Source organism: Euwallacea fornicatus, chromosome 12 (assembly GCF_040115645.1).
Source record: "Euwallacea fornicatus isolate EFF26 chromosome 12, ASM4011564v1, whole genome shotgun sequence".
NCBI classification, from domain to species: Eukaryota; Metazoa; Arthropoda; class Insecta; order Coleoptera; family Curculionidae; genus Euwallacea; species Euwallacea fornicatus.
This window is the reverse complement of record NC_089552.1, coordinates 3,440,002-3,467,071: the sequence shown is the minus strand read 5'-3', so window position 1 is coordinate 3,467,071 and position 27,070 is coordinate 3,440,002. Positions and strand designations below refer to the sequence as shown.

The 27,070-nt window shown below is 34.9% G+C and overlaps 3 protein-coding genes across 16 annotated transcripts in view; 2 read left to right on the top strand and 1 right to left on the bottom strand.

Annotated features, from left to right (window-relative positions):
* Positions 1 to 16: 16 nt before the first annotated feature.
* On the bottom strand, positions 17 to 7,905 carry LOC136342512 (osmotic avoidance abnormal protein 3-like). 10 transcript variants are annotated; one of them, XM_066288388.1, is made up of 13 exons: positions 7,675 to 7,905; positions 4,442 to 4,547; positions 4,056 to 4,205; positions 3,784 to 3,998; positions 3,194 to 3,279; positions 2,760 to 3,130; positions 2,094 to 2,704; positions 1,749 to 2,036; positions 1,547 to 1,647; positions 1,328 to 1,407; positions 860 to 986; positions 389 to 526; positions 17 to 335 (listed from the first exon to the last, which is right to left on the bottom strand). In XM_066288388.1, the coding sequence occupies exons 2-13, from the start codon at positions 4,511 to 4,513 to the stop codon at positions 226 to 228; spliced, it is 2,349 nt and encodes a 782-aa protein (XP_066144485.1). In that variant the 5' UTR covers positions 4,514 to 4,547; positions 7,675 to 7,905; the 3' UTR covers positions 17 to 225. The 10 variants fall into 10 exon arrangements, 5 of the variants coding, with proteins under 5 accessions (XP_066144485.1, XP_066144487.1, XP_066144488.1 ...); XM_066288390.1 differs by having other exon boundaries at positions 389 to 508; positions 7,675 to 7,904; XM_066288391.1 differs by lacking the exon at positions 1,328 to 1,407 and adding an exon at positions 1,114 to 1,163 and having other exon boundaries at positions 7,675 to 7,904.
* Positions 5,334 to 15,395, top strand: garnet (adaptor-related protein complex 3, delta 1 subunit-like garnet). Of its 2 annotated transcripts, none has more exons than XM_066288387.1 (19): positions 5,334 to 5,422; positions 9,893 to 9,998; positions 10,204 to 10,299; positions 10,351 to 10,479; positions 10,536 to 10,676; positions 10,732 to 10,861; positions 10,919 to 11,058; positions 11,207 to 11,280; positions 11,335 to 11,483; positions 11,536 to 11,681; positions 11,733 to 12,106; positions 12,177 to 12,454; positions 12,652 to 12,790; positions 12,849 to 13,014; positions 13,067 to 13,317; positions 13,373 to 13,519; positions 13,576 to 13,666; positions 14,411 to 14,588; positions 14,653 to 15,395. In XM_066288387.1, the coding sequence occupies exons 2-19, from the start codon at positions 9,903 to 9,905 to the stop codon at positions 14,736 to 14,738; spliced, it is 2,811 nt and encodes a 936-aa protein (XP_066144484.1). In that variant the 5' UTR covers positions 5,334 to 5,422; positions 9,893 to 9,902; the 3' UTR covers positions 14,739 to 15,395. The 2 variants fall into 2 exon arrangements, with proteins under 2 accessions (XP_066144484.1, XP_066144483.1); XM_066288386.1 differs by lacking the exon at positions 5,334 to 5,422 and adding an exon at positions 9,622 to 9,797.
* Positions 15,396 to 18,230: 2,835 nt separating this feature from the next.
* AdamTS-A (ADAM metallopeptidase with thrombospondin type 1 motif A) overlaps positions 18,231 to 27,070 on the top strand; it is a 91,944-nt gene continuing 83,104 nt past the window's right edge. For 3 of the 4 annotated variants that reach the window (XM_066288381.1, XM_066288380.1, XM_066288379.1), the window contains exon 1: positions 18,236 to 18,522. The gene's annotated coding sequence lies outside the window, so the exon portion shown is untranslated. Of the gene's footprint in view, positions 18,523 to 27,070 lie in introns of all 4 variants that reach the window. The other variant, XM_066288382.1, reaches the window with a different exon arrangement.

The window sequence follows — 27,070 nt, the reverse complement described above, 5'->3', positions numbered from 1 at the left end:
TAATAAATACATTCACTTAAAATCGATAGTTTATTCAGAAAATTAGCATCATTTCATAACAAAATATCACACTTTATTCTAAGTTTTGCATTATTCCAACTACAAGTTAATATAACAATAACAAATTTTTTATATACATTTCACAAAAATTAAGTACATAATTTACTGTCTCATTACAATGGTAAAAATACTTTATAATATTTTATGTATAATTGATTATTTAATTTAAAGCAATTCCATGGTATTTAGATGAGTTTTCCTGCCATTGCTGTTAATGTCAGGTAGAGCCTGCAGACGGAATGGCTTTTTTAAATTATCTGAATTAAATGGCGAATCTGGAAGAATTTTACGTAAGACCAGTCATTTAAAAAACAATATTCACCAGTACCCGCCCCAGAGGTTAGCCAATGATTGCTTAAACCTTTGAAATTGTTAGCGGCAATATTCCTGGCAGAAGAATCAAAGTCCAAGTGCTCAGTAGATCTAGTTTTGTTTTTCTTTGCAAAATCTGGAAAATGTGCATGACCTTTTTCTTACTTGGTATACTCATCCAGGGTTAAGATAAAGGGAAGAAAGGCGAAATATCCGTAGGTACCCGTATAATTTCGTGATATTTTTTGGGATATTTTTTAATTGAGTGGTTAACTAAGTCTAAGTAAAAAATAGTTCATGTAGTGAATTGTCAGGGAAAAAAGTCGCAAACTATTTTATCAGCGATTTATTGAGATGCAAATATAGTTTTATAATCTTTCATATAGATAGTAAAAAAGCAAAAGGGCTGAATCTATGCGATAAGGTCTTTTTCACTATGTACCTTCAGATAATTTGCCTTTTCACACAAAAACACAGATACACCCACCTTTCCAAGTATTAAACACCATCTGAGGATCTACTCTTCTATTTTGGCTTAACAGCTCATTGGCTCTTTTTGAGGTTGGTTCGAAATAGCTCGATATGAGGTCTTGTTGATCGGATTTGGCATTTTTCTACAAGTTCCATGAAAGGGATTAGATAAATTATAACAATTTTCAATTGTATACATAAATTTAAGAGTAAGATGAAGTGTAAAAAACTATATAATTTACAATCAAAGTGCTGATAAATTTTATTTACCTCAAAAACTGAGTTGGCACTTATCGAATTTATTCGGTCATGGTTCTGTCCTGTGCAAAGAAGCAGCGTGCAAGAGATAGCAAGGGAGCTAAATTAAAGAAATTATTTGCGATGATGTAGAAAAACTTGAAGTATTTAGGCAAAAATAAGCAAGAAGTACAGATATTGAAGAAGCCAGAACATTGAAAATTTTGATGAAATTTTAGATTTTCACCTGGTCGATTGAATTTTGCCTGTTCAGGGAATTTTCGCTGTTTAGTCTGGCTGGTGCCGTTTGTATGTCGGAAAAACGTCCTATACAATTGGTTATTAAAAACTAAAATTACCTTAATTTTTGCTTAATTTAGGAAATGACTATGATCTTAACAACCAACTGAAATCATCAAACTAAAATATTAGACAGACATTAATTTAAATCAGCAAATAATCTCACCAGCTGGAGGAAGTTTGGTTCTGGGGATTACCAAATCTGGTAGTTTATATTTTTGACTGTCTTCAAGCCACACTGCTTGGTCTTTAACAGAGTCCAAATCGCTAAAAAAAAAACGCGTTTCTTTAAACACGTTTTATAGTCCTTTATCACCATCAAATGACAAATGATTACGTTCTTATTTTAATACAAAGTAATCGTTTACCAATAGTTGCAATCCTTCTTCAAAGTGGTCGCTATCTTCTCGTTAATTTGGCTTAACAGCTTAAGCTTCCTATTCTGCTTTCTTATTGTCTCCAAATAGTCTTCCCTCTCCTGCTGAAACTCACTCTGAATATCGTTTATCTCCCGTTCTAGCATTTTCACTTTATATCGGTATTTCCGTAAAATCTCACTTTTTAAGTTCAATTCGTGACTGATGTCTTTGTACTGATTCTGAAGAAGTTGTCGGTCCTCGTCCATATCGATTTTCGCGAGGAGATGGGCTATTAAGCTGAAAAATTATCGACTACATAATATTATTTGTCGACACGTTGCACATAATATTTACCTAGCTCTTTCTTCCGCAGCTAATTTTTTCTTCAATCTCCTCTCCGACAGCTCCTTATCGTTAGCCTTTTCCCCACCAATCAAAGCCTTTTTCAGCTCCGCAATTCTCTTCATGATTTCCTCCTTGGACGTCACCTCTTTGCTAGTATTGCTCTTAATTTCGTCATTCAGTCTTCGTATGTTTTCCTCGTACTCCTCCTTTATCGCTTGTATTTGCTTTATCACAGTTTCTTTTTCGTGCTTTTCACTTTCATGCAAATTCCTCAATTTCTCCATTTCCCTTTGGTACTCGTGTAGAAGTTTGTCCTTCTTTGCGTCCAATTCCACAATTCGGGTTTGATTAACATTTTCTATGTGGTCAGACTCGGTAATACTGATCATTCGAAGCCCGTCAGGCTCGTGTTGGAATGTGAGCAGTGATTTCAGGCGTTCAATTTCCTCTTGGTATTTTCTGAGGATTGTGTCTTTTGGATCCTCGTTGACTTTAGGCTTGTTGCTAATATTTTTAGCTCGATTGGCGTATCTTAACGTCGACAAAGTCTCCATGTAGTCACGATCTGCAGGGCTTACGCAGGCTATCATTAATGTCCTGGTGTTACCCCCCAAAGAGTCCTGTAAATACAAGAATAATCTCAAGAACCTCAGATATTTAATTCGGCATCTATACCTGTAATAGTCTAGTCAACTTAGAATCTCTGTAAGGAATGTGCTTAGCCTTGCCATCAACCAATGCAGAAATAACATTCCCAAGGGCACTTAAAGACAAATTGATTTTCGTAGCTTCTTTAAGCCTATCCCCAGTGGCCCCAGTCTTAGTCTGTCTCTCGGACCCTGCCAAATCTACCAAATTCAACTTGCCCTTCCTTATGCTTTGATTGTTGTTCACATTGTTCAGCTGCTCAATACTGATGGTGAAAATGCTGTGACTTCTCGAGCTGTTTTGGTTCATCAAAGTGGCTCCTATCATGCGGTTTTTGGAGCCCATGTTCAAGTAAAATTCGGCTTCTTGAGCATTATGCACTGGGTGCAATGCCAGACCTTATGGTTGCGGAAAGGGTTAATCTGGGTTAAAGGGAGTTGTTAAGAATATAGTATCGGTACCTGGTACGGTGACTCCTTCTGTAGGGGTTTCTTTCAAGCTGAGAGAGCCATTGGTCGCCAGTTTGTCGTTTGGCACTAATAAATCCCTGAAAAGACGTGACGAAATTATTTCTGAGGAACAATTAATAGGTCAAGCTTAAACCGGAGTTATGTGTTACTTTGAAGTATACTAATGAGATATTCAAGAGGAACAAATGTCCGTTCACTTGTTGTGAGCTATTAGGTTCTAATCATTAAGCCCACATTCCTGACGGTGAAGTGAAAAACTCATGCACGGAGCTATGAAGCTAAAAAGCCACCTTATGATTTTGTCTCATAAATTTTGATTCAGATACATGTTGATTCTAGAATTTAGTTCTCCTCTTTTTTATTGAGTTGAGCCCTATTCTGCTCTCAAGGAGCCCGCAACACGTATAACGATGATACTTTAATATGTTATGAATAAAATATTTAATGCTTAGGTCATGGCGCAATAGAAAAAGTTTTGAACTTCGCGGAGTTCTATAAACAATCAATAAGTTTCTAATTCAAGCAGCAATTATAAAAAATTATTAAATACGCGGTTAAGTTCTCCCTGATGAATACGTTACCGAATTTGTTCGTTGTAAATTTCCAAATAGCTGACCATAGCAAGGTATTTCACTCCACTTGTAACTGAGATCGCCTCAAACGCGTGTTCAAAAGCTCTAGAAATAACTCCTTTTTGACTGAAATCCGGTCCTTTGATTCCTTCCATGGTAAATGACTTCCCGCAACCTGTTTGACCATAGACGAAGATCGTTGCATTGTATCCTTCCAGAACACTCTAAAGAGGAGGTTGTTTATTCAATTAAATTTTATGGAGTTTAGTGTATCTTCCCACCTCTACTAAAGGATAACAGATATCATTGTAGATGGCCTCGGTATTGGAGTTCTGGTCGTAGGTAGAATCGAAGGTGAAGGTTTTCGGGTACGCGGGGCCTTCTCCAGGGTCCCATGTTTCCACAACCGGATTCTGGATTTTTACTACGCACTGGAATGGCAAATACAAGTATCAAGGTGATGTCGGCATTTGCATGCAAAAATTTCACTGTTGGTCCTAGTGATGGCGAGCAATTCATGGTTGTTTGTGAAAAAAGAACATTTTCCCTAGAATCTCCTGCATAACGAATTGAAACATTATTTTTTAACCCAAAGTTGTTCTTCTCTATAGACTGACCACGGATGGGAGTTTCCAAATAGGCGCACTTCGCGCAAACTTGGACTTACCTTACAGTTGGTGTCAGTTTCCCTCTTGTTCATAGGCCGGCATCTCACTATCACTCTAACGTTTTCAGCCATGCTGCCTAAAGTATTATCTTTCTATTGTACTCATCTGGAACAAAAACACGTTTCAAGTATTGTACAAGATATTAGCACTGAAAATGTTTCCATTAAAATTGTTTTTGTCCAAAGGGAGCTTGAGTAAATATTGTCCTTGCATGTTCAAGCACAAGAGCCACAGAATATTGACCCTACCTTGAATTAATTAGATTTCCAATGGGCACAAAGTGATTAGTACATTGTTGTAGGTTTTTTTTTATTCTGTTGGGTGTAGCGTTTTATATTTAGTTCGTTATTATTAATTATCATTTAATATTATTATTATTATTAAATATTATTCAATCTACTAGAAGGCATTTCTCCATTGTGTTGCAGTAAGATTTCATGAACAAAATCGAATTTTTAGGGTGCTTTTCACGATTTTATTGTATCTCTTATCACCTGAATAATAGTGGCAATACCTTGCTAATCCTCTATTTATAACAGTGAAACAACTTTTTTCATAGAACTAAATCTGAATGGGTTATAGTGCGTGCGCGTATATGCAAATTCCCGTTGCTTTTCGTGCTTAATAACGTTTAAGCTGATTTTTTAAATGAAATGAAAACATTAAGCCGTAAAGAAACAATGCCAGAGACCTTGGCCTTATAAAGAAATTATTGTAATTTACTTCGTTTATTTTGTCGGTTACTTAAGATTTCCTTATTAAATTCTTAAATGTAAAGTTGTAAATAAAGCTTCCAAGGAATATGCTCCTCTTCGTGAAGTTGCTGCGTAAATAAGGCATCTCAGGCTTTCCTCTTGACCGACTTTCCATGGTTTTCAAGTCTTACTTTGTGGTGCTCGTTCCAGTCAGTAAGTTGCAGATTTCTCGTTCGGATAATAATATTTGTTTTTAAACTTCATGTGCCATTGAAGTTACAAGGGGTAAGAAAACTAACCATCATTTTCATGCTTTTAGTCGTCACAACATAATGCTTTATATTTATTGAACTAAAGTTTATTGACTATTAACTTCCACATTTATCTATCTAAGGCCACGTAGAACAAACCCATTACATTATCCATGCATGCAGCTCTACTAAATAATTCATGAACAGGTGGTCGTTATGTTTAACTGGTCAGGTGAAAATAATGTGCCAACTATCAAGTTCCACAAGGCAAAATGGGTTCAAGGTTAAGATTTTCCAGGAATAATGTCTCCACTGTATGATTATATTGATTTTTCCAGTTTTCTCTTTCCAAGTTCCACCTCAATTAAAGGTAGGATTTTACATTGGACGCTTATACTTGCATACGTGGCGTAAGTCCAGATTTATGGGGTTGATAATGATGGGTTGTATGTGTAGTAGTGGTAATAGGGCAGAGTATATGATGGTAAAATGAAAATTGAGGAATGAAATAAAAGGACTAATATTATAGTTTTAGCTTGGAAACGCGAGTAAAAGCTAATTTAATGATTGAGAAAATTATTAAAAGAGTGGCCTCTCTTGAAGGAGTCCTTTAAAGGCCTCCAAACAACAGACTCAATGTCCACCAAAGTTGTATATAAGTTTTTATCTGCCGTTGGATTAACATTGCTTAAACATTTAATCACGATTTAAAGTAATAGCAACCATATGATCTTAGTACTAATTGTAGTAGCAAATACATGTTCCCGCATAGCGATCGGACATTAATCAAGATATTGCCATGATTAAATCTGTTTAATTTTCAATTTCCCTTCAATATTACTAATGTTTATGAAATGTACATAATTGATGTATTATATTGTCCTATATTAGAGGTATAATCTATTACGTGAAGTAGAACACTACGATTTGGCTACTTTCTAGTAAAATGAGAAATAAAATTCGAATTCAATTGAGGTCACTAGGGCACGTTTGCCGCTCCTACATAAAGCAGCGGCGAAAGGGACACAAATACATTAATTATGGATAGGTATTATTATATTTAAGGGGGAGATGAGGGTTGTAGTTATATAAACAGTAAATTATTACTATATGTGATTTAATATGAAACCAGATTAACATTTCCTAAATGATAGTGGATTATTTTGAACCACGTTTTCAAGTTGTTGTCAAATGCAAGAGTTGATTTTATGAGAAAATTAATACGGTGAGGGGAATGGATTTGATTTTTTAAATCCCGAATAACGAATTAATGACACATAAGAGGTCAGTTGAGTGAGGCAATATTCTATAATGTGCTATAAAAGATAATTCAGGTTTTATGATTATTGTGTAGATTTTCCTTATGATTTGAAAAGCCAACACAGATTCCAGATTTCTGGTCATAGGCTAAAAATTTCAGTGTATAGGATCTGTTGTAAAAAAAAAACAAATGGAAGAACTAGATCTGAGAAAAACATATTGAAAGCTGGAAATGTATGGATTTTTAGTGTGTATTAGAGTCCAATATAAGATTTGGTATTGATTCCCGCATAGGTGCCATGCTTATATATTTTGTGAAAGATGCATTTTTTTTCATGAGAACACTGTATTTAAATTTAATTTTTAAATTTTTGGAAAACATCGAAACACTGACCGCTAAAGTATCAATAAATATATATGACATTTTATTTTATCAATTTTTTTTAGAGATGTACAAACTTTTCACACGTGAATCTACATCCCTTTCTCTCATCCCTGTTTTATATTATTAGAAGGCATAGAAAAATATATGAAATGAAATAGTTGTCCTCATATATAGAAGTAATGTCCAAGGTGTACCATAAAAAAAAATTTAAGCTTTAGCCTGTAAAAGATTATGTACAACTGTTTTTTTCTTTAGAACCATGGAGTTTTTTAGAACATACTGCACGACTTCTCTATTTGGTTCATTTTTCTGAGTCTCATAATAAAAATTTTAAAACGGGCGTATGCATTTTCTCACGTGGAGGTCTTGTATTGAAAATAGAGAATAGATGGTTCTAATTTCAAAAGTTTTACCTGTTTTAGAAAATTAGTAAACAAAACGCAAAATATGTCATAAATCATAAAGATTTTTTATTATTTGGTGACGGTCACCTATTGAAACTTCAATGTTCCTATATTGCATAATACCTACGTAATTAAAACTGAAGAAATTGGATATTCAGGAGGACATTAAGCAGGAAAAAAAAAACAAAAAAATTAACATAGAGAAAAGGGCAAGATTTAGAAAAAAATTATCCTTACCTTTAAGTCCTCCAAAATTTATATTTAACGGTTCTTGTGAATGGATAATAAATAATAGCAGGTAATTGATTTTACCTTGGGACATTTTAAGCCCTTCACATCGACCGGACGCGCGTCGAAAAAATGTCCATCACCGCCTGGACGCCCGGAGTTCAGACCCAAACTGCGAGCGTCGAGACGCTATTTAACTTCTAACTGTTTGCATTGACCACTGGCTAACCCGGCGACCCTCTATGACGCTAGAAAATAGACGTAGGCGTGACTTGCTATGGAGAAAAAAAATTTATATAGATGAATTGAGTGAACTGAAAGCAATGACTTTTTTTTAAAGATAACACGATTCGCATTGTTTAGAATTACAAGAAATAAGGACAAAATACGTTCGACTAAATAAGGAAGTGGGAGGGAATGGGAAGTGTTGTTAAAGTTATTGAACATTTTTTACAGCTTATGGCCACAATCTAAATTTGAAACGTTGAAATTAATTGATTTCTAATAAATTCTTTAACCGTCGTAAATCTAAGTAAGGTATCTTAAAAAAATGCCTGTGTGTCAAATCATTCCAAAGTGGTATTGCTTTTTGTTCATATTTCCCCATAATTCTATCCAGTCCAATCCTATAATTTCACCTGCATATGTCCAAATGTGGTGTTTGGATAATATGTAAAGACATGCAATGCGTCTAGCGAGTGCTGACTAAAAACTCGCAGTGGATGCCGAACTGTAAACGTAGGACGTTGATTGAGTCATGTTCTATGTATCATCAAATATCTGACTGACAATTAATAATAGATTGACTTATCCACGACATATCTGTGATATTCAACGCCTAGTTGAGGTCTTTTTAGCCATCGCTCTTTAAAATATTATAATGTCTCTTGATCTTCAGGGGAGAATTGCTTTATATTTGGAACTTGCATTAACGATAAGCTGGCCTACGATTGACCCAAAATAGTCTTTAATTTCATAAAACCGTTCACAGAGATTGCCACCCGAATTATCGATTAAAATTGTCTCACTGGCTTTTATAGTTATTATGTATGCGTGCATGTCTTCTAAGAGAACCCAGAAGTGGTTATATATTTTACCGCAGCGCATTATGGGGTATATAGCTAATCCAGATGGTCAAAAGTCCAATTAAAAAAGTTCAGAAAGAGGAACTAAAAAAATCAACAGGACTCGTCTGAGGTAGTGCTACAGATCCCGTTTTCCCCACTTGGCAATCTTCATAAAAAAGGTACTTCGGAAATTGATGTAGCAGAATAATAAAAATATATGTATAAATTTTATAAAAATTTTCTGTAATTCTTCTTTTACACTAACAATTAAAAAACCATAAAAGATGACTGACGTATGTTCCGTTTCGATTATGTTTTTGAACAGTTTATTTAATATAAATATTAGTTCCGATTTAAAATTTTGTTGTTAAACTTAGTCACCTAACTGGCAATCACTCTGTATGTCCATTGCTTTTCCTTTATATCAAAAAGGACAAGAAAAAAATAACACCACTGAGTTCCATTTTTACGGTCGAAAATTTATTATATAAGTGGCGTATATAACGTCATGAATACATTTTTTCTTCCAAATCAATCTTTTTCAAATGTTGAGAAAAAAATTTCTTCTTGGAAAAAAAATTATTCTTGGTCATATCCGCCATTTTTGAAAATAAAAAAATCAATTCGGATGGAACTCAGTAATCTTACTTTAAGATCCTGTAATGAAATTGTCAATTTTATTTTTTGTTTCTTCATTTAACACGTGATACACGAAGTTTGAAATGTTTTGCATAAAATTTAGCATCATATATAATTCACCCATTCGAACACTCACCAATACTTTTATGAAGTACCCCGTATTATTCAGAGTACTGAGATGAACAGCTAAAAGTCTCTATGATACGTCAGTTGACATCAATGACAGTTACATGAAGGTGACATTAAAATTAAATGACAGTTAACGTGGCGGCCAAACATATGTAGTGGAAAAAACGAAAATAGAAAAGATTTCGGATCATTGTTGTGCATGTTTCTTTGTAAATCGTTATAATTTACTAAAGTTGTCTTCATGAATTTACCAAAATAGATAAACCCATCACCAGAGTACATGATTAGTTACCTGAAGTATGTTGAAGTCACTTTAAACTTGTTTATTTCGGCGTGTCTCTATTAACTTATTTAATTAGAGAACAGTTTTCACGTTCTATTTACCTTTGCAGATCTTCTGAAATGGCTTTGAAGAAAGTAAAGGGGAATATTGAACGAATGTTTGATAAAAACCTTACTGATTTGGTCAGGGGCATTAGAAATAATAAGGAAAATGAGGTAAGAGCCTGTATGTATTGTCATGTAACATCTGTGGTACTTGGTTATATGTACTTGTGTAAAGTACATATAACCAACATATAAGTATGTAAAGAATTCAGAAGAGAAGACAGCATAAAGTACTGATATGCTTATCTGCTTTAATAAGGCTTGCCCTGTCTAAGTTATATGTAAAGCCATTTCTATTCTTTCTTTTTGCATTTAGGCAAAATATATCTCCCAGTGCATGGAAGACATCAAACAAGAGCTCAGACAGGACAATTTACCAGTCAAAAGTAATGCAATTGCCAAGCTTACTTATGTAAGAACACCACTCTTTAATTCTTCTCGCCTAAACAAACTGTATTTATAGCTTCAAATGTTGGGGTATGACATTTCGTGGGCAGGTTTTAACATAATTGAAGTAATGAGCTCAAACAAATTCACTTTGAAGCGTATTGGGTATTTAGCAGCCAGTCAATCTTTTCATTGTGATTCTGAGGTATTAATGATTAATTTCTTCAATACTCAGTTTCAAACACAACATTTCTTTCTAAGTTGCTCATGTTAACAACGAACATGATAAGGAAAGAGTTGAACTCTCACAACCAATATGAGGCTGGTTTAGCATTAACTTCCCTTAGTTGCTACATTAGTATGGATTTAGCAAGAGATTTGTCTCATGACATATTAACTTTGGTAAGTTTGGTAAAGTTTGAACTGTATTAGTTTTAACAAGATTCTGATCTTGCAGTTAAGCTCCACAAAGCCTTATATTAGGAAGAAAGCGGTTTTAATGATGTACAAAGTATTTTTAAAGTACCCAGAAGCTTTGCGGCCAGCATTTCCTAGACTGAAAGAGAAGTTAGAAGATCCAGATCCAGGTGAACTTGTTTTTTGGTTTGATAGGGTATTAAGTCTTATTTAATTTGCAATTTTAGGAGTACAGTCTGCAGCTGTTAATGTGGTGTGTGAGCTAGCTAGGAAAAATCCTAAAAATTATCTAAGTTTAGCTCCAGTCTTCTTCAAACTTATGACCACTAGCACTAACAATTGGATGTTGATTAAAATTATAAAGCTTGTAAGTGCCCATTTGAACTGTTTTTTTGTTCATTATGTTTGTTTCAATTACTAGTTGTCCTCTTTTACATTTCGGGAACCAAAAATTGGCCTAAAAATGTCTCATCCCTTGATTGAACTAATTAAGAGGTATTCATACTTTTTTGTAGTTTGGTGCTCTTACTCCTCTAGAACCTAGGCTAGGCAAAAAGTTAATAGAACCTTTAACAAATTTGATTCATAGGTAAGTATTTATAACTGTAATAGCATTTTAAAAATTGTTTGAATAAATTCGCAGTACGTCAGCAATGAGTCTGCTGTATGAGTGCATAAACACAGTAATAGCAGTGCTCATAAGCATTTCTTCAGGGATGCCTAACCATGCTGCTAGCATTCAATTGTGTGTGCAGAAATTAAGGATTCTTATTGAAGATTCAGATCAAAATTGTAAGGTTTAGGATTATCGCCTTCAAAAATAGTAATTATTTGATTATTTTAGTGAAGTATTTGGGTCTCCTTGCCATGTCAAAAATACTGAAAACACACCCAAAAAGCGTTCAGGCGCACAAGGACTTAATTCTTCAGTGCCTAGAGGATAAGGACGAATCAATTCGCCTCAGAGCTTTAGATTTGCTATATGGAATGGTATTAGCCTTGCTCTTTACATATATGTTTTAATATGTTCTTTTTGTATAGGTTTCAAAAAAGAATCTTATGGAAATTGTCAAAAAACTTATGGTTCACATGGATAAAGCTGAGGGAACGGTTTACCGAGATGAACTCTTAAGCAAAATAATACTCATCTGTTCCCAAAACAATTATCAGTTTATAACGAATTTCGAGTGGTATATTACAGTTCTTGTGGAATTAGCTCAAATGGAATTTGGCTCCAAGCAAGGTCATGTGATTGGGGCTCAATTGATGGATGTTTGCATTAGGGTACAGGCTATAAGAGCCTTTGCTGTGGCAGAAATGGCACAGTTGCTGGAAGTTTACGCATCTACCTCACAATTTACCATTATGCAGGAAGTTTTGTATGCTGCAGCTTGGCTGACTGGCGAATTCGCCAGGTGAGAACTAGTTTACTTTAAGGTCATTTAAAGTTTTTCTACTTATATATGATACTTTTTTTGTATACAGTGAATTAGAAAATCAGGAGCAAACTTTACGAAATATGCTCAAATATAAAAGCCTTCCTCAGCATATTGAATCAGTTTTCATTCATAATATACTGAAACTTTTTGCCCATATTATGAATCGTTATGAGTCCGAGGGCCATTTGGATCTAATATTAGATTTGGCTGATGTCATTTTGGCGAAATTGAGTGAAAGCGTAAAGTCCGGGGAATTAGAAGTGCAGGAGAGGGCTAGTACCGTTATCGTGATCATTAACATTGTTAAGGAAGAAGTGATTGCAAGTAAGTTTTTGTATGTCTATGTCTCAGCTGTTGCTATAATACATTCTCTGCTATATAGTTTTTTTTGTTTTATTTTTATGTTCTTATTTAATTAATTGTATTTTATTATATACAGTGTATCGTTAATTCGATGCTCAACTAACTTTTTTAGAATTATGCATTAAGAATGATTTGCTTGAACATTCACTAATTTTTAGCGGGAAATTCTCGACTAATGGACACAACACATGTCGGTAACCCACAGGATTTATTTGCCAAGGAACTCTTAACTTTATTTAATGGAGAATTAAATCCGGTAGCTCCGAAGGCGCAGAAGAAAGTGCCTGTCCCTGAAGGGTAAACTGACAATTCTGCGAATTTCACTGACCAGTAAAGATTAAAATAACTGTTTTAGTCTTGATTTAGATGCTTGGATAAATGAACCAATAGAAACTACATCAGAGTCGGAAGATAGCGACCAAGACAATACTGAGAACCTATTTGTGAAGTCTGATAAGTTTGGCTATGGTGAACAATCTGAAAAATACCAATATCAACCCACCGAGGAGGATATTAAGAAGGTTTATTGATTTTTCACAATTGAACTTTTTAGGTCTAATGCGCCGGTTTTAGAGCCGAGAAACACGCAAATACGAACAACAAAATAACCCCCATTACTTAAAAGGATCTACTTTAGAACGTAGAGAAAATAGTAGCAATGGCAACGATGTTATTGAAAACATTCCTGTAGCTGAATTGAATCTCAATATTCCGTCTCTGAAACTCATAGGCCAGAAAAGGTCGGATAAATATCTTGATCTACATAAAGAGAAAAAAGATAAGAAGAAGAGCAAAAAGAAGAAGAAGCATCGAAAGTCTGAGAGGTAAGTTTATTGCTTTCTCTGTGATTTTTTTTTATAGAAGATTGCTTTACTATAGTTCTTCGGATGACAACGCTGATGCTGGACCAATGGTGGAGGTAAAACAAGTGTTGGAGTTGCCAGAAGGTGCAACTCTTTCAGATTCTGATAGTGATCATCACAGATTAGACGATCCTCATAGAGCTTTGGATATTGATCTTGATCTGTAAGCAGGTATTAAAGTTTAAGGATAAATTATTAAAAAGTGTTTTCTGGACGTAGCCCTCCAATTGGTGATGTTCTACCTAACAAGAAGGAAGTCGCGGAAAGTGAGAAACCACTCAAAAAAGAAAAGAAAAAGGCGAAAAGAAAGGTGAGTAGTAAAAATTGAAACTTTCAGAAGGTTATAGTATGTGATGAATGTTTTATTTATTTTATAATAAAGAAATGCCTGCGGTGTTTTATTTACGGATCTATAGGAAGGAAATGTACTAGATTTGACTGTTTGTAAAGGATGTGAATTAATGAAGACTCGATGGGTTACATGGCAATATTGTGCATCACTTTAATAGAAATTCTTTATCTAGACATTCCTAATGAATTCGGGATGTTGAATTTTAATTGGAAAAATGCAAAATCGTAAATTGCTCTAAAATGCCTGGAGATATTTCAATGAGGTTTTGTGGCTATCAAGAGCTGGGAGATTGATTTTTTAGCAACTTCAGTGGTACACGCGTATTTTTGGAAAAAAAGTGATACGTACTTGGTTCATCAAAATATAAAAAATATTTCTAAATACTCTGTTTCTGATGTAAAAGTTCTCTTCAGGTTTTTTCATATGACGTCAAAAATTGAGCATTTTTTTGCAAAGGTCTATGCCTCTTATGGAGCTTAAGTATTTCCTTAACGTCGCGTTTTTCATAACTACTTTATACTGCAAACTAGGATTAAATTTGGATAAAGGATACGTGATTAAAGTTTGATTCTGAACATGCTGCATGTCGCAAATCATTAGTTTGATTTGGTAAAGTTTAAAATTTTAAACTATGTATTATTAAATTTCAATCAACCCTATTTCCCAATCTCGGTAATTAGCACAACAAATAATTATTTTTAGAATGAGAAGGACAAAGAAAAGAAAGCCGTAAAACAAAAACCGGAGAAAAGGAAAAAAGAAAAAGTGGAGAATCTCCTAAAGTTCGATAAGGAAAACGATGAGGACACTGCCAAAGAAGACAGGAAACCCAAAAAGACCAAGAAGGATAAAAAGAAGTCTAAGGAGAAGGAAAAGGATGGTAGTTGGTTTTAATAGATGGTATTTTCTTACAGAGATGTTTTTACAAATAATGCCAATTTCAGCCAAAACTAAAACTAAAAAGTCGGCTTCTGGCTATGAGGAAGCCCTGGGAATATCCACCCCTACTAAAGAGAACTATCAGAGTTAATTTTAAAAAAAGTTTCAAGTTTTGCTATTGCTCCAATTTATTTTACCAAATCTTAACCGAGCAAACAATCAACGCTACTTTGCATATCACTTATATTTAATTTGGTTTTTTAATGCTTAATTATTTTTTTATTACGTTGAAATTGAGAATAAATAATTATTCTTAAAAACGTTTTGCTTTTGTCTAATTTTATAAAATGAAAAAATCTTAATGAGACGTCTGGTCGTAATTCAACTATTCAAAGATATATTTATTACTAAATAACGGTTAAAATTTTCAGATTTACTATTGGAGCATTTTTAGGTTCACTCTGAACTCTACTAACGTTATCAAACTTTTTCTCGAATTTCAGTAACATGCGCACTATAAAGTACTTGATATTCGAGCCCTAAACTTAAAACAAAACCTGGCCGGATCTACATAAAATGCCGAGATAAACAATTTAAATATTGTCTTATTGCGTAATATTCAAATCATAAAAGCTAACATTTCACCGCAATAGTAATTCAACCAGATCTGGAACAATGTGTTTGAATACCGATTAGGGGCCTAATAATTTGTTTTTGCTTGTGTTTTGTTTATCATTTATTAGCATATATAAATTTTATTATTGTCAAGTAATGCCGATTGTATATAATATAGAAAAAGTGTTTTTAATCGGCGTGTTTTATTTAAAATTCCTACACAGCACTTTCCGTAATGCTGGTAAAAAGAGCCCTAACTCCACTCAGTACGACGCTGTGCCAATATGCTACATTTGACCGGGGAAGTTTGGCTATTCACGATTCGAAGTATTTTTCTCCAATTAATATAAATCGCTGTTTAATTAAAAAGAAATAAAAAATAATCAAAATCCTTATTCCACAATCCTAAGTAATTCTATCTAAAATATCAGTTTATCTAGAAGGTGACACTGATTAAGAATATTGGAATAAGTCATTTAAATTCATGTCGGTATGTGTGAAATGAATATCTACATCTCGAGAATGTAAATTATCCACCTAAAATTTAATGCGAATGGTACTATTTGATATGTCTTCCTGTAAGCAAATACCAAGTAATTTTATTTGACTTGAACCCGTACATTTTACTTTGTATTTCTCGCTAAAATTGATGGGGAACCCATCGATTTGGAATTTGAAATTAATTTTAATTTAAAAATAGGTGTTCTTAAAATTTGAATTTTGCCTGGTTGGTTTTACAGCATTAAGTCAGATAGTTTTATAAAGGTTTATCACACGAGTTCCAGTGATTTTTTTAGTCCAATTTTTGCTTCAGATAAAGGGAAAATAAGAAAAAATGCTTTCGAGAGAGAGAGTTATTAGGTAGAGCATCAGTCGACTGAACGCAGAAAAGAAGAGAATTCCAGAAATTCAATATGGCACTCGGTAGGAAACTAATGAGGCATTAATTAGAGCAAGCGGTTTTTTCAATAACTAATTAACCTTGCAGTTAATGACCGGTTAGTTAAGATTAAAGTGAGAGTCCCTAGGGATCTTTCTGGACATAGAAGGAGCTATTGATAGTATTTCCTTCAACGTTATCTGGCAGGGAAGGATGTAAAGCCCGTCCCTGTGGAGATGGGTCTGTGTGGTACTATCGCAGAGGGTACCACTCACAGAAATTCATGATGAATATGCCACAATGGTTGTCGATTGGAGTTGTCCCACAGGGGCCTAATCTCCTGTCCTTTGGAGCCCTCTAGTGGACGGTCCATAATAATGTAATAACGGATACCGCAACTAGACATGACGGACGTGATACCCTAAAAGCATTACTTGTTGAAGTTAATATAACTAGTTTGACTATTTTCCAACATTGACTGTAACTTGTAATTTCCAAATACATGTTATGTCTCCTCATCAAAGATGCAACTAAAATTTGATGTTATAGTGAAGGTGGCAAGATTAATGGCATTTCCGAGGAAGACATGTACGTGTTCTAGTTCATTGGGACTAGCAAAAGAATTCCGACAACACGTGCAGTAAGTATTTTTAAAAGCTGTGATTGTGCGTATGCCGAGAGAGTGAGAACATTTGAGAGCGAAAAGAAACAATTTTTTCGGACATTTGTCCCGCCAGATATAGTTCGACCTTGGGTTTGATCTGTTAAAGTTTTTCTGTCTGCTAATTTAATAATTTTTTTCTTAAGTAAAAGCACTCAATATCAGGAGAAAAATCTTCTGAACGCTGAAGTGTTCGTGATATTTGTTGTTTCGCTGATGGTGTATTGCTTTTGCTAGACAGCAAAAATTCTGCACCTATAGACAAAATTTAACTGGCAAAACATAAGTTCTTATGATATAATACATGCTGTTGATTAAGTATACAGGGTGTCCCAAGAATATGAGCCTCTATCCGTATCTTGAAAACTATGACTAGAAAAAAATTGTGGAAGAAAGAGGAAGTGATCTATTGATTGATAATATTTTCACGAAAATACCACGTCCGGTTACACCATAAATGAATATCAACTCGCTTATTTTAAATGTAAAACACCCTGTATATTATATCAAATTTCGATTCTGCGACACATTATGAACATTTTTCATGAGTAATGTTCGATGTCTAAGTGTTACGGTTTCCGAGATAGTTAGAATTTTCCAAAAAAAAATTCACATAAATAACATGAGCTCAAATATTTACTCCATTTCTTGTATATCGTTGGAAGGCATCGCATACTATGATATACTTGAATTTAAGTACTTACACCTTCAGTCGTCCGGTATAAAGTTCTTCATACTATTTCTCTCTAAAGGCAAGTTTTCGAAAAAATACTGGTTTAAAATTTAAACTTTTACTAACTAAATAACAACTATCAAATAGCTGAACTACCAAAACAAAAAAATTAATTGGTATTACTAGTAATAAACTAATAATATTTACAATAACTGTTGAAAATGGCCAACTCCTTCCGCAAACACAGCATGTTTAATAATGGCGCTCGACTCAAGCATAATGGTTCTTAGATCTTCTTCATTTTGGAATACCGTCGTATAAACTGAGGATTTCAAATTACCTCACAAAAAAAAATCTAAAAGGTTCATATCAGGTGATTTTGGAGGCCAATGGTCAGGACAGTTATCGTCCAGAAATTGACACGCAACTGCATAAAATAAAGCGTGGTTGGTGATGCACCTTCGTGCATAAACCATATCTCTTACCAAATGTTCAGGGACATCATTCCACAAAAATCTTAGCTTAAGTATGAATCCTGCTAATGGGATTACATAACAGTTTGGATAACAATCGACAGGTGTCTTTCAGTTAACTCCTTAACAACTCTACTGCGATAACCGATATTTTTTGCAGTTCTGCGGAGAATTTTCGCTGGTGGTATGAGCCACACGAGTTTAATTGAAAATAACTAATTTTATCAACATTTCGGAAAGAAAACTACGGACAGCATAGAAAGAGCACGCACAACACGTATCAGCATTTTCGTATGTGTGTGTAGTGGTGGTGGTATTGAGGTATCAAAAAAGCCGCGCGAGAATCCCAGTTGAAGTTCTTTCATTCAATTCATGCAATCGGCCGCGGATTCTCGACGCTGCGAGTCGCTGGCGGCGGTGGTTGTCGATTGGCGCGAAAGCACGTGAATGGAGTGACCCGCGAAATTATTCAATTGCTCAAGAAAAGCCGGCCGGTAAAAATTTTCGGATGGTTTTTCCAGAGGAAATACAAACATTTTCCAAAATTATTTTATTTATTTTTGGGACATTCTAGAAACATTGTTGGTGTTGAGTGTGTCAGCGGATATAGTGCTTTATAACATAATATTGAAGGTACGTTGTTTTTCCCGTCTAATTTATAATTGACAAAAATCCTCGCACTTGGCGGTGAGCAGTAATTGTTGTGTAAATTTTATTATTCTATAAAGAATTGCATAAAAAACGACAAGAATTTAAGACCCGCTGCCGAATTTTAAAAATTAAAGTAATTGATAAAAAAAATAAAAAGACATTAAAAAAATAGGTAGTAGAAGAAAAGTCGTGTTTGACCCATAGACCAGTTTTAACCATTTTTTTACATCGAAAATCAGGTAATAAATAACTTTTTCGTATCTTTATAATCTCGACTCATCATAATGCAGCTTGTTGCATAATTTACTTTTCCACAATACAAATCCTTTAATGGATTTTTATTCCGGTTGCCAATATTTCTCCATTTTTGTAAAATAATTTTTTTATTCTTTAACATTTTTTAATATGTAAATGCCCATCCTTCACCCTTGAATTTCACCGCTTCATTCCTATCGGAACCCCTTATCCAGTGTAATGACGTCAAATTTGCAATCAAAACTCTAAGTAATAGCGATTAATTTTGGAGAAACGGTGGATCTTGACCGTTAAAGTTTTCACTCTGTGAGGACCGAATGACATTTAATACTATGAATCGTAAAGAAATGGTCATGATGGAAGAAGTCATTAAATAATCATTAAAATTAATGAAAATGGCCAAGAACCTTATAAATGCGCTCTGAAGAACCAGAAGACCGATAACACACAGTGGAGTCGTAACAATTGGACATTGTTCAGAAAGATCAAGGTTCGGAGATCACTACGAAGAAAAATGGTATTTCTGAGGTTTGGGATTACTTCTGATACTGCTGATATTGTGTGGTTTTCGGGTGAAGTTTTAATTAGTGACGCGGATGGTAACTTTTAAGTTGAGAAGCGCAGAAGGTTCGCAAACTACTGCCTCACTTAACTTCCACTAATTTATTTATTAATACAATAAAACACATTATAATGAATAAGACGTTTGCGCCATTTCTCAAACTTACTAATATATTGGATGAGGATATCTTCTAAATCAAAATAAATGCAGGATCTGTATATCCGTACCTGCATAACATAACAATGTATAAGATACGTAAACATCGCATTGGAGACTGTAAGTTTTATTTACTCATATCAGGGACTTATCTATAATTTTTAAAGTGTATGCAGGTAGCAAGGTGATTATAAAGAACAGCCGAATCACGTCATACATTCACGTGAATATGAGGTCACATTTTATTATTGTGTGGTAGGGCCAGACGTGAACGATCTCTTTAAAGAACGGAGGAAAATTTCAAATTTAAGAAGTTAAAATAATTAATTTTTTATATATATATATATAAATTATAATTATACTTTATTCAAACCTAATAGTATGGAAACTTGTGGCTGCACTAGGCAGCAACTGCCAGTGATGCCATCTGTGTGTTCCGACGATCATCAACTGCATCTGACACGAACAGCAAAGTATGCATGGCCCAGGGCGATATTGGCAAAATGAATTGTAAATATTTATATTTACAGCTCAATTGATTTTTTTACACTTTTTACACCTCTGGATGACCTTGTAATTTTTGGAAAGGCACGGCTTTTCAGAAAGCCGTTTTAAAGATAAAAAAAATTATTATATATACATAAATATAAATATTTTACAATTCAGTTGTGTGTCAATATCGCTCTAGGCTAGGCAATCTTCGCTGTTATATTCTATGCAATGGCTGATTGACCGCACCCATAGATGGCAGCACCGGCAGTTACTACCCGTTGGATCAACAAGTCTATATTTAACTAGGCCTTAATTTCGATTAATTCGGTCGTTTCGATGGGAAAGGAAATTTGGGGAGCTAAAGTCAAAGTCCTATTAACGATATAGTGATTTTCGAGAAGAATATCGCAAAGGTCGAAAATTTTGATTTTATTTTGTATCGTACCGGCAATACCAGACAAACCATCATTATGCGGGCGATCTGCTAAATAAGTGCCGAAATTGCTGGGTGTAGGTTGATGAACAACCACCTTGCCTGGTTCAAGAAGACGACGACATTTAAGATGCTATTCGCAGTCCTTATCGAGGATGCAATTATTTTGACACTACTAAAGCAGGGTCTTCGTTACAGTCTCGATGAAGATTGCGAATGACCGCCAAAACGGCGGTATTTCTTTTTGAACAAGATGAAGCGGTTCATTGTAATCATCACCTGTAAATATTTATATGTACAGATCAGCCTGAGCTGACAGCTTTTGATCGCAGATGCGATACAAATAAAAATGAAAATTTTTTACATTTGAGACGGCCTTGAATCATGTCTTCGTTCGTTTCAACTGAAACCTAAACCTCTATCCTGCAATTTGCAATTACTCTCTACGTACTGTTCATATGGCTCCCTTGCTACCCCTGTTCCCCGTTTCCATCGTAATCGGCAAACTAATGGCTAGTTAAACGCAGACTTGCTGAGTCAACAGATAGTGACTTCCAGTGGTGCCATCTGTGGGTGCTACCGAATAGCCACCGCCTTTTATGTGAATAGTGGAGTGTCCGAACTAGGGCAATATTGGCAAAGTGAATAGTAATGTTTATAAATATTTACAGTAGATAAATGAAAATTTTCGAGCTTTGAGACGGCCGTGCCTCGTCAGAAATTAGAATGTTGTCACAAATGTCGAAAATTTTTATTTCTATTATTATCGGATCATCAGCTATAACCATCAGCTGAGCTGGAAATATAAATATTTACCGTTCGCTTTGGCAATATCGCCCTAAGCCGGACATTCTCCGGTATTTGTATCAGACGCAATCTGTGATCGGCACCACAGATAGATGTCATCACTGGCAATCATTGTCTGTTGGGACAACAATTCTGTGTTTGACTATCGCCGACAAGGCGGTTTTTTCGTTTGTTTCGATGAGAATCAAAGCTCTGCTGATGATCCTCATCTTGAAAAAGCGAATATGAAATTTTCATACTGCAGCGTGGGATTACGTCTTATCATCAAAGAATCATTTGCATATTGAATTAGCAGTGAACGTGGCAAGATTAATCACATTTCCATCGAAGACATGTTTCCGGTTCATTGTGACAGCCAAAAGGATACCGAAAGCACAGAAGAGTAAATATTTTTAAAAGAGACCATTACATCGAAAGAGTGAGACGGTTTGAGAGGGTAAAAAACGATTTTTCGGGCATTTGTCCTACCAAATATAGCTAACATCTTGTTTAACCTGATAATTTTTTCCTGTTTGCTAATTTAATCATTGTTTCCTTAAGCAAAAGCACTCAACGCAAGCAAAATAAATCCCTCGCGCTTATACGCTCGTGATTTTTATTGTTTTGCTGACGTAACGTTTGCTGAGAAACAATAATTTGGTGCTTACAGACAAAATTTGTTCGATTATATTTGATAAAAATATAAAAAGCGCATCGAAAGTCGTCCATATGCACGAGTTCAATTTGGAATGAAAAAAGCACGAGTGCACGTAGCGACTGAGGTTTAACATGCTCGTATCAAACTAGATTGGGAAAACGTGCATGAGCGCTTTTTTTTTATTGTTACAGATTACACGAAATCACATTGATCTAAAATTTCCCAGAACTTTCCACGCACGAGATGTATCCGAACGAGAATTATATGAATCCAGTGACATGTCTTTTTGGAGGGTTTTTGACTCGTAGCAACTTATAGAAAATTGAACGCGATAAAATTTGCTGACCATGATTTTACCACCGCCAAAATTTCCGTCAGATCAAATACCTGATTTCCTGATCTACTCCCTTCTGTAGACGCTGGGGGTATGACCATTGAAAACGAAAGAACAGGAAAACTAACAATTTTTAAGCCTCCGATGTTGACATACTACCGTTCATTTTCTGAGATATCCTCTGATCTTTATCAATGAAACAAGTTACGTAACCGGCAAGTCTCCGAAAATTTTCTGCAAATAAATCCGACTAGTCTGAATCAGATTAACAATCGTTAAGTATTCCCTGCCAGATAGATAAGGTGGAAGTAATCTCGTAGAGGACCTTGAACGGCCTTGCGTTGGAAAAATCTACGAAATACGAGGAGACATATATATACGAGGAGCATAAATTAGCACTCAAGAAGGTGCGAAATCCTTTTAAACGGTGTCAGTTTTATTAGTAGCTGAACCGGTAGCTTCGAAGGATCAGGAATAATGAAGTAGTAATAAAGAGATCATCCACTTTTGTGGAATTACTGGAATGAGCAATGGTTTTTTGAGGTCACGTGCAAAGCATTAATCTGAGAAGGTTTATTAAGGTCTTTTTGGGGGATTAGCAGTACTAATGTGCATTACTGATCTGGTATGAAACTTTAGTTAACGACAAGTGACTGATTTCCACGTGGTAATAGTAATGCTAGTTTGCTTTTCTTTATACAGGGTGATATATATATTTTTAACTATAAATGCTAATATTTTGAAAAATATGTCGGCAATGAAAAACTTCAAAAACGCGTCTACCATAATATGATAGGGGAAGGAAATTGAAGGTATGATGAATTTACAGCCTTCTACCAAACGCAGCCCAAGTAATTGTTTTTCATAGCATGGTTGCGACATATTCGTCGGAAAACTTTTTCAACAAGGTTTTCAATGCTGTTAAAATTTCTGAAATTCCGCCCCTAAAAATATCCGATGATGCCTAAAATGCCTAAATCCATGAGTAAGACACCAAGGCGTAGAATTAAATGCCTTTCAATGAAGAATAAGCAATAGAACCAATAATTAATTTAATGTTCAAATCCGTTATTTTTCATAATTATTAAATGTATTTAACAAATAATTGAATATAACCTTATTATTAATTCTTTTACAAGAATTTACGTCAATAACGTGAATATCGTTTGTATCCTTACATGGAAAATAATCATTTCCAACACCTATTATAAAAAAAATGTTAATATTGAGCTGCAAAATGATTTAATTACATTAAAACTTTGAATTAATTATCAGTTTCGTTACTTATTGCTGGTTGAAAACCATTGAGTTCTACGCCTATGTGTCTTACTCATGGATTCTGCATATTAGGCATTGCTGGATAAATTTGAGGACAGAATACCGAAAACTTTGGTACTTTTGAAAAATTTATTGAAAATGCTATGATATATCGCGACCATGCCCGTTCTGTAAAAAAAATGACGTGAGGTGGTTAAGGTATATTTGGTAGAGGGCAGTGACGTCATCATGCCCTCAATCATCTTCCTCCACCATATTATGGTAGACGTGTTTATGGAGGTTTCCATTGCCGGTAGAATTTTTAAGATACTTTTCAAAAACCTATCCTTTAAACATACAGGGTGGATTCATTTAACAGTGCATTTATTTAAGCTTATCATCACCGATAATCACACTATTAACTATAGGAAAAGAGAGAGAGAAAAAAAGTTTTTTGATCATCTAATTCTCTAGTAATTAGCATCAAATATAACGGATCTGCAGATTTAAAGAACTTTTTTCTCTTCGTCAATTCAATGATGTGTCATAATTGTTTATTGGAGGTGACCAAGAGCCAAAATTAATAGTAAAATAGATAAATCTTGCTGATTCATCAAGGCAGTTTACTGCTTCATTTGAAGGTATTTGAACTTAACGTTAGTGTATATAATACCTGTTTAAATATTCATCGTCACAATGTTGTTATTTATTGAACTAATTAGACAGCAATATCAAAAATATTTTAAATAGATATTTGATGATGATTAATCGGATCATCTGTTTTATGGGTGTGGATTCAGATAATTTCGACACTTCTCATTAGGAATTTTCAGATTTGCAAAAATCGAAAAATTAGGTTTCAACAGTGCCTTTTTCAGGACACTGTCTTACCCGTTGAGAACCTTAAATGCATAGTTATTTAAGCCTATAAACATTTATGTAATAATAATAAACATGAAGAAATTTCGTATTGTTGGACATAAATAACTGTGCGGTCAAGCAGTTTGGACATACTCGCAAAAGCAATTGAGCATGTAAATAGAAATGGAAAGAGGATGCCGGCGACACGTGCCTCTTCTTATTGGATCCATCAGGCACGTCTGCGTGTAAAGTAGATGCATATTATACTACGTAAGTCCGAAAGCGTAAGCACATGCAGATGTAGCATAGAATGGATGAAAGGAAAAAAAAGGAGAAATTGCAAACAGGCATTACCTCAGCTTTTTGGGAAAACACGCAGATAAGGACATGTATCTACTTGAAAGAAAATGTAAAACAGGTTTTCAAACGAGTTCACCGTAGTCACTTATACATTCTGGTACAAGTATCATCTAACGTTAACTCCTAGATAGGCATTAAAATGGTGATTGCTGAAATTCGTCTATGGCAATTGTAGAAGCTTTGGAGATCTGCTGTCTACAGATACATGAAGTACAGAATTAGATACGGAATATCAGATAGAGAATGCAATAAACAAAAATTTTGCGAAGATACCAGTGATAAGATACAATCGAGTATCATTCGATACTGTGGTGGAGTTGATGATGTGTCTCACCGTTTTTCTATTCCTGGCGATTTCCAGAGGACCGAAGAGGTACCAAAGGAATAAATAAAAATAGATAATGGAAGAAAATGAATATTTAAGACTGTTTACTCGGTTGGGAAGTGAGATGTTTTGTCCCCAATAAGATGGTCTGAAATTCTCCTAGCTGCTTGAAATAATTTTAGTCAACGCTCAAGAATTGCATGTCTGTTGAGGAATAGTTGAGCCTTAAAACAATTCTGTCATTAAATTAAAGAAAATGCGAGTAATAATAAAAATAAATAAATGAAATTCTTGGTCTTTTCTATGACAAAGTCGACGAACAGCGGCAATTTTTATTAATTGATGAACGTCCCCGTTCGCGAAGAGCTGTTATTAAGATTTTCATGCTCTCCAGAGTTGCCTCTGACGACGGCAATAAAATCCCTGCTGAGGGCCATTCCACCAAGAAGTATAACTATTTCTTAATTCTCTGAAGATATCTTGGATTTTTTGAACAATTGAAAGCTTCAAAGTTGAGAGGCGCGAGGTGTCGTGCCTTGAAAAAAACTTCTAAAGTCAATTTGGGAATCAATCTACCTTCCTAATCACTTTCGCAGACTAAATAAATTGCAAAATGGAAAGTTACAAGTAAACCAGTGTTGAGGTCATTCCATTGGTTATAATTGATTATAAAAAATAGATAAAGAATGAAATTGACCATAAATTGCCACAAAATAAAGGAGATAATTCAGCAAAAAGTTACAGTCGGTGTGGAAATGCGAGTCGAAGTCAACATATGAAATAAATGAATCTAAAATTTACCTATTTTTGGATTTGGTTAAAGGTCGGCGAACCTGCACAGTAGTATTATCCGCTCGTGCCAGGTATCACTATCCATATGTTGAATTCCTAAAGCCTCTGCAGAAGGCCCTCCCTGTGGACGACCTAGATTAGCGGTGATAAGCAGCTGCCCTAGGGATAGTCACCCTTGACCCTGATTTCTGTCAGGCGGTCTCACAGAAATTCCGTGACTTTGCGATCTCGAAGCCCCGATTTGACCTATGCCCGGGGCGCCCCGGGCCGTAAGTTTGGTGCAAGTAACTTCGACTAAAAAAATTATATCCTCTGTTGTTTTAGTTTCTGTAGGGCAATAAAAAAGGTTCTCTGAAATTTATATCTGTATTGACTTTTTTTGAATTTCGTTTTCCTGCAGGTAAATTAGAATATACATATAAAGTTCACCTCGAGGATCCATAATTTATATCGGTAATCCCAGCCAACAAATTAGCCCAACTTATACCCGCAGCAAAGACTATTACACGCTCCATTATCATCATCAAACTTCAGGGCTCAAATAACAAACAGGCGCCACTGACCTCAGTTTCGTGGATCTTTTTACTTGTAACAAATACTCTTTTGTCCAATCAATCGCCGGATTTTTCAATTTGGAAGGCCGTTTTTTCGGTTTATCAGGCACAACTACGTAAGAACATTTACATAAGTAATTACTATTTTTCTGCTCTTATCAAAATATAATAAATTATTCGCAGGATAGTTTCGGATCAGTAGGACAGGCCATTTATAAATATGAAATTAGTCTAAAAATAGTTGCTTCTTGGATGTTTGGCACTGACCTTTAATTTAAAGTTTAGTCAGAATGAATGGAATTAAATCGAATGTAGCAGTAAATGGCGAGCAGATATTTGGATTGCTGCATCAGCTTGTAAATTAAGAACTGCCATCAAAAATTCAGAAATCAAACGCTTAACGCACATTATAAACTCAAACATACCTGACTACCGTTAACGTAGGAGGAGCCCTGTTTCGTTCGATTTGAGTATTTATGTAAAATAGAGTTAAAAAGCGACTTCTTCGTACTTCCCCACGCAAGCTACGTCTAATGGATTTTGGTTTCAGAGCTAATGACTTGACCCACATTTGAAGAATTCGAATTTGGCCCCTGGCGTTGGTTTTCGGACATTTCGACGTTAAAATAAGTATACGCAGCGGTAGTCGGGGTACGTACGGGTACGTACGTACGCGCATGGTCATGTCCATTCAAAATGCAAAAT